Genomic DNA, 6,774 nt, shown 5'->3' on the forward strand with positions numbered 1-6,774 from the left:
AAACAACAACAACAACAACAACAACAACAACAACAACAACAACAACAACTTAAACAACAACAACAACAACTTAAACAACAACAACTTAAACAACAACCAACAACAACAACTTAAACAACAACAACAACTTAAACAACAACAACTTAAACAACAACAGCAACACCCCCCCCCCCCCCACTACTCCATCCCCCGTGACCGTCCGTACCGCGAGCGAGGGAGCGAAGGATGGCGGAAGACATGATGGTGGTGAGAGACGACAGCCAGTGGTCTGTTGGCAAGCGCGAGACAAAAGAATAAGGAAATGCGACAAACCCAACACAACAACAACACTGCGCACAAAACAACAACACAACAACAACACCCCGCCACTGAACGCCAAAACAACAACAACAAGCTGGAGGAACCATGGATGATTTGGCAACTATTCTTTATTGAAATTATTTATGATAATTCTCCCGGACACCCGCACAATTCCTGAAGATTTTTTTCCTTTCGCTCTTTCTTTTTGGGCTTTTGCCTTCGTTCCTCTTCCCCTTCCAACCTTCGCTTGCTTGCTCGCTTGCACAAACGCACCGCCGCCACAACGACCGTTCCACCGCACCAAACACTCCACCCACAGTATCAGCACCGCTTGCAGCAGCAGCGCCAACCACAACCCAGCAGCCCAGCCAGCCAACGCCGCCAAGTGCAGTTGGCTGTCTGTTTGTGTGTGTGTGTGTGTGTGTGGTGTGTTGACTCTCTGTTCCACTCGTGTCCGTTTCGTTCGTCCATATCACACCACGGACAGCACACCATCATCATGTTTCGCCCAGACGCGCACTCGGGCCATTCCACCGACTCCGAAGGTGTGTTGTGCTGGGTAGTGTTGTGTTGTGCTGTGTGTTCTGGTTCATCATGTTGTGCGTGTGTGCATGTGTGCGTGTGTGGGCATGATTGGCAGAGCATCAACACCCTGATCAGCTGCACGCGCAGGCCATCCAGTCAGCCAGCCATCATGATGTGTGTAACTTCATTCACTTGGACTGCGCCTTGAGCACACATTCACACACACGCACACGCACACGCACACACATCTTTCCTTGCTGGTTGGTAGATCCGCATGCTGATGAGCAGCTGCAGGCCCATCCTCGCAAGCGGGCACGCAGGCAAGCAAAGAACACCAGCAGCGCCAAGAACGCTGACGGCCCGCAATCACTGCAGAACCTCGACACATACGTGTTCCGCGCTGACCCCAACCTCATCGACTACCGTGCCAAGTGAGCTCCTTTGTTGTTCACTGCATGGGCTTGTGCTCTCTTGCGCATGCACTGTTCTTGCTTTGTTTGTTTCATACGTGTGAAGCTGCTTTTGCGCCATGTGAGCTGCACACGCTGCTCACAAGGCACATTGTTCCATGATCTCCGTTCGTGCTGCTGTTGTTGCTGCTTCTTCCTGTTTTGTGTGCGTTTGTGGCTGTGCGATGCAGGGCATTCAAGCACCAGAAGCAAGACGGCATCAAGGCCATCATTGCCACCCTCAAAGGTACACCTGGACCCCTGGTCAACAACTGCAGCCGCGGCTGCTTCTGCTGGTGGCGGTGTCATGGCTGCAGCCGCTGGCTGGTTGCTCGTGTTGCGACAGCGACAGCGACACCAAAACCTCACCAAGCCTAATTTTCGCCATGATTCCAACAAATTTTCGATGGCTGGTCCTGCCTTGCTGTTGTGCCTTGACGCCTCCGCTCATCCAAATCCACACACGCGCACACATGCAGGAGAGAGCTCGGAGTACCATCAGGCGTTGAAGGAAGAGGAAAAGGAGTTCAAGAGGCTATCCGCAGTCCTTGATTCGACAGCGTTGCGCTTTGTGAGTGAGGGTGCTCGTTTTGTTTGGGTGGGTTGCCTGTTCGAGTGCATATGTGTGTGTGTGTTTGTGTGTGTGTGTGTGTGTGTGTATGTGTACGTGTATGTATCTTCACAGTCACAGTGTGTTCTGTGCAGTTGCTTCGCGCATGTGCTCACCCTTCGCATCATTGCCGCCCTCGCCACCGTTGTGCTCATGAACATCTTGCACTAGGCGGAGAACATCGAGGAAGAGTTTGAAGCGGAGGTGGCAAGAGCAAAGGCCGAGCGAGAGGTGCGGTTCCTCGCTGCGCTGTGTGCTGCTGCTGCTGCTGCTGCTGCTGCTGCTGCTGCTGTTGTTGTTGTTGTTGTTGTTGTTGTTGTTGTTGTTGTTGTTGTTGCGTTGTAGCTGCTGCTACTGTTGTTGCGTTGTAGCTACTTGACTGTACGATGCCATTCACTGACACCGTTGTACGCGACACACACACACACACCCGTACACACGTGCAGAAGGAGCTGGCGGCGTGTCGGCAGCAGTTGGAGGCGGACCTTCGCAATGCGCTTGACGGCGTTGAGAGCGCGCTGGCCGATCTCCAAGACGACAACGCCATCACCGTCGTCACCCAAGAGCTCTCCGGCATCCAGCCAGGAAGTGAGTCCTGAGTATGGGGTGTTGGTTGTGTGTATGTGTATGCAGAGGCGCTGTGTGTGCGTGCGCGCGTGCTTGTGTGCGTTGTTTGCGTGCGCTGGATCATTGAACTGCTTTGCGCGATGCGTCTGTGCACTGTTCTTCCCGCTCGATTGCTATTCATGTTTGGGGATACTGCCTCTCGCATTGCAGTCACCAAGCGCACGCTGAGGAGCAGGAACGGAAAGTGAGTCGCAGTGTACTGTGTTTGGCGCCTCTGTCTGTCTTGTCTGTGTGTGTGTGTTTTTCAGGACTTGTAATCATGGCTCACCCAACAGGCACAAACACACACGCGCGCGCATCTAGTCAACCTCACACACTCACTCACACGTGCCTGTGTGCGCTTCAACGCATGCTTGCTTGCTTTGCGCGTTTGAAAGGAAAACCAACAAGCCAAAGCCAACCAAGCGACGGGTGCGTCGTGAGTTCAAGTACCGGCAAGCGGACTATCTCCTGCTGCCCGCACACGACCTTCAAGATGACCTCACTCTCCTCGCGGTGCGTGTGCGTGTGTGTGTGTTGGGGGGGTTGTGCCTGCGTGTGTGGGTGTCTGTGTGTTTCACTGCTTTCTTGTACCTTGGGTCTTGGGTTTGAACCGCTGCTCTTTGCCACTTTGTTCTGCGCTTGTTGAGTGAACTGTTGCGCTCACGTGCTCTCTGCTGTTACGGCCATGCGCCCGTGCAGTCAAACATGGACAAGCCGTTCAAGATGAAGCCCATCAGCACAACCAAGACCAGGAAGAACAAGTGACACCGCACGTCGGCGCTGTCCTGTTGACCAACTACTCTGTGTGCGTGCGTGAGCTTGTGCGCGTGCACGTGAGTGTATGTGCGTGAGTGTATGTGCGTGCGTGTATGTGCGCATCTCTCTCTTCTCTCTCTTCTCTCTTCTCTCTTCTCTCTTCTCTCTTCTCTCTTCTCTCTTCTCTCTTCTCTCTTCTTGCTTGCTTGTTTGCTTTGTTTATCTAACCAATTGCCGCGTGAACGACTCGAAATTGACTGCTTGCTTTGTCTATTGTCGTCAAAACATGCATGCATATTCCCCACTACGCTTGTCGTTCCTTTGGGTTGTTGTTGTTGTTGTTGTTTAAGTTGTTGTTGTTGTTGTTGCTGTTGCTGTTCCTGACCTCTTCGCTGTTTCCACAACTCCTGTTTGTGTGTTTGTGTTGATTATCATCCAGTGCTTTTTTTTTTTTTTTGAGTTGTCTTTACTCGTCTCTGTGGCGTGTGTTGCGTGTCTTGGCGTCTGCGCCTGGAGCGTGTGAGGATGGTATGCATCAGGATGGCGCCTGTTCTGTGTCCTTTGTGTGGCAGCGCACCACCCGCAGTTGTCGATTCTGTGCAATTTTCACTAAAGACGACAGCAAAGTTGACTTTTGAACAAAGGCAAAATTGACCTCACACGTGCACGGATATGGATGTGCGAGCGCTGCTTCGTGCTCAAGGCTGGCAAGAAGGTGTGTCTGCGTGTGTGTCTCTGTGTCTGTGTCTGTGTGTGTCTGTCTGTGTGTGTGAGTATGACTCGTACGTCGCTACGTACGCTGTGGATTCACACACGCACACACACACACATACACATGTTGCCTTACACTGTGGCAGGCCAAGGACTTGGACGCACGTTCAAAGGCCGCGCCAATGCGATCAAGCCCAAACTCAAGTTTGACAAGGCTGGGCTGGGCGGCGATGACAAGGAAAAGTTTACGTTTGCATGGTGGGATCACGCCTTCAACCGCGCCGCAGAGAACATCCAGATCTCCAACGGCAGCAGTGCAGGCAATGGCGACAGTGACGACGATGATGATGAGGTGAGTGTTGCAACACCAAGAGCGAACTCTTGTTTGAACGTGTGTGTGTGTGTGTATATGCGCGTGTGCATTGAGCTGACTTGCGCTGGCGATCTGACCGTTGTTTATTTGCGACTCCAGGTGAAAGTGGTGAGCAAGGAGGAACTGGGAGAGTTGTCAACATCAGAACCGCGCAAAGTGCTCAAGGCCAGGTTCTACGGCATGTTCGTCAAGGTGAGCAAACACAATTCTGTGTGTTCATTCGTGAAGAGTGTTTGTGTGTATATGTTTGTTAGTGTGTGTGTGTGTGTGTGGGTGTGTGGGTGTGTGGGTGTGTGGGTGTGTGTTCGTTGGCTGTGTTCGTGGATCGGAGTGTGGTTGCAGCAACACGCGTGTCTCACGCCGATGATTGCAAATGGTGCTGCTTGTGTGCCATGCTGTGAACTTTACAGGCCAAGTACAAAGACGATGACACCGAGATTGTCCAGGAAAAGAAGGACAGGGACTTTTCCATGGCGTGAGTAGTGGTGTGTGTGCATATGTGTGTACTCTTGTATGCATGTGTGTGCTCGTCACTGTGCGTGTACTCTGTATGCATATGTGTGCGTGTGTGCTTGCGCGTGTCAGTGTGCGTGGGAAAGAATCCCTCACCATGCTTGGTGTTATGTGTGCGTGTGGTACTCAGGATCAGCGATGAAGAGCTCTTCAAGGCGTGCGGCGGCCTCACCGGCCACAAGTGCGTGTCATTGTGTGTATGTGCGTGTGGCGAGGAGCGTGCGGTGTTTTGATGCGTGGCACTAATGATGCAGTCCAGCAGCATGGGAGCGGCGCGCATACGTGGCGACAAGAACGCAGATCCATTCACACACCTTCTCCCTTTGCTGTTTTGTTTCTCTGTCTCACTCACAACCACACGTGTTCACACACACACACACACACACACACACACACACACACACACACACACACACACACACACACCACGCTGCCAGGGCTGCGCGTCACGGGCTGGGTCTTGGCGGGAAACTGAAGCGGCTGGAGGAGGCCGAGGCGAAGATGGCGAAGAGCCGGGGTGCCGGTGTGCAGGGGAACGGCGCAGGCAAGCACACAAGCAGCGGTAGCAGCAGTGGCAGCAGTAGTGGTGGCAGTGGGGATGAAGATGGGCATGCGAGCAAGCGAGCAAAGAAGGAGAAAAGGGAGAAGAAAGACAAGGACAAGAAGAGGAAGGACAAGAAGAAATTGAAGAAGGCGAAGAAGGAGGAGGAGAGGAAAGGAAGTGGTGATGACGACGATGGTGATGGCGACGGTGAAATGAAGAGCAAACGGGCAAAGAGGACCAAGCAACACGATGCTGGTGGAGAGGAAGCAGTAGCGAAGAAGAAGAAGAACAAGAAGAAGCAGAGTAAGGCGAAGGAAGAGAAGAAGAAGGACAAGAAGGAAGGGAGGAGTACACAAGACCAGAGCAAGCAGGATGCAGAGAAAGAGAAGCAACAGAAGCAACAGAAGAAGAAAAAGGAGAAGAAGCAGAAGCAGAACAAGAGCAAAGGTGCGGAGGCAGAAGAGGTGAAGGAGAACGGCTGCAAGACGGACAAGAACACGAAGAAAGGAAAGAAGGACAAAGGCAAGAAGGATAAGCAGAAAGAGAAAGGACCAAAGGGTGAAGGGAAGACCAGTGGTAGCGCTGAGGGCAAGACGACGAAAGACGCAAGCACAAAGGGTAAGAAGAAGAAGAGGAAAGACAAGGCAGACAAGAAAGCTGAGTGATGAAAGATTGGTGGTGTGACGTGCGATTGCATTTGTTGTCGTTATGCTGAGGATGACGCTTTGATGAACTAGGCCGTGTACATATGTGTGCGCCCCACGAGTTACGTTACACTTGACACATTGACTTTACAAGCGGATTAAATCGATCGACCTTGCCGTAACAGTGTGTGTGTGAAGGTTGTTTGATTGCAACATGTGGCCAGTTGATCGGGTTGACTGTTTACACGAGTTGGAATGTGAATCGAGAGCGATGCACACGAAGATGCTCAAGCACGTACAGAAACAGAGAGAGATAGAGTGAAAACGCACACAAACACACACAAAAACGAAGAAGCACAAACACACAAACACACACACAGCACACAACAGCCCCCGCGCGTCATGCGGCAGGCCCGAGGCAGGGGAGCATGGCGCGTGTGCGGTCGTGCACGGCCTTCTTGAGCAGCGGCAGCAGCGTCGTGCCGCCAACAATGGCGAGATCCTGCAGCCCCGCATACAGGTCACCGTGCACCCGCGATTTCATCTGCAGTCGCGCGGCGTGAACGTGGTGGTGGTGGTGGTGGATGAGGGAAAAGAACCAGTCGTAAATGATGAAACACCACGAACAAACACGTCACACGCACACCACACACACGTCACACACACACACACACACACACACACACACACACACACACACACCACACACACACACCCACACACACACACACACACACACA

The 6,774-nt window shown here is 52.5% G+C and overlaps 4 protein-coding genes across 4 annotated transcripts in view; 2 read left to right on the forward strand and 2 right to left on the reverse strand.

The window, feature by feature from the left end:
- The window catches only part of PTSG_06812 (arginine kinase), a gene marked incomplete at its 5' end in the record, with an annotated part of 4,739 nt that extends 4,500 nt beyond the window's left edge, over positions 1 to 239 (reverse strand). The window contains one exon of the mRNA XM_004992154.1: positions 206 to 239. Coding sequence (XP_004992211.1) covers positions 206 to 239 — 34 coding nt within the window. The remainder of the gene's footprint in view (positions 1 to 205) is intronic.
- A 560-nt stretch (positions 240 to 799) lies between these two features.
- On the forward strand, positions 800 to 3,258 carry PTSG_06813 (uncharacterized protein; the record flags this gene model as incomplete). The annotated part of the gene is made up of 9 exons (XM_004992155.1): positions 800 to 845; positions 1,094 to 1,256; positions 1,466 to 1,521; positions 1,754 to 1,845; positions 2,056 to 2,115; positions 2,331 to 2,472; positions 2,662 to 2,695; positions 2,889 to 3,006; positions 3,193 to 3,258. The coding sequence occupies 9 exons, from the start codon at positions 800 to 802 to the stop codon at positions 3,256 to 3,258; spliced, it is 777 nt and encodes a 258-aa protein (XP_004992212.1).
- Positions 3,259 to 3,875: 617 nt separating this feature from the next.
- PTSG_12490 (uncharacterized protein) lies at positions 3,876 to 6,211 on the forward strand. The gene is made up of 6 exons (XM_004992156.1): positions 3,876 to 3,964; positions 4,107 to 4,312; positions 4,433 to 4,525; positions 4,744 to 4,808; positions 4,977 to 5,027; positions 5,284 to 6,211. The coding sequence occupies exons 1-6, from the start codon at positions 3,922 to 3,924 to the stop codon at positions 6,053 to 6,055; spliced, it is 1,230 nt and encodes a 409-aa protein (XP_004992213.1). The 5' UTR covers positions 3,876 to 3,921; the 3' UTR covers positions 6,056 to 6,211.
- A 51-nt stretch (positions 6,212 to 6,262) lies between these two features.
- PTSG_06814 (uncharacterized protein) overlaps positions 6,263 to 6,774 on the reverse strand; it is a 2,870-nt gene continuing 2,358 nt past the window's right edge. The window contains exon 9 of the mRNA XM_004992157.1: positions 6,263 to 6,578. Within this exon, the coding sequence (XP_004992214.1) occupies positions 6,435 to 6,578 (144 nt within the window). The 3' untranslated portion in view covers positions 6,263 to 6,434. The remainder of the gene's footprint in view (positions 6,579 to 6,774) is intronic.

This window comes from Salpingoeca rosetta, assembly GCF_000188695.1.
Source record: "Salpingoeca rosetta unplaced genomic scaffold supercont1.17, whole genome shotgun sequence".
In the NCBI taxonomy this organism is placed as follows: domain Eukaryota; class Choanoflagellata; order Craspedida; family Salpingoecidae; genus Salpingoeca; species Salpingoeca rosetta.

Excerpts from the sequence above, each read along its gene's own strand:
- PTSG_12490 (XM_004992156.1), top strand. The coding sequence starts at position 3,922 with ATGGATGTGCGAGCGCTGCTTCGTGCTCAAGGCTGGCAAGAAG. Across the intron at positions 4,313-4,432 it reads GTGACGACGATGATGATGAG|GTGAAAGTGGTGAGCAAGGA; the intron begins GTGAGTGTTGCA and ends TTGCGACTCCAG. Across the intron at positions 5,028-5,283 it reads GGCGGCCTCACCGGCCACAA|GGCTGCGCGTCACGGGCTGG; the intron begins GTGCGTGTCATT and ends CCACGCTGCCAG.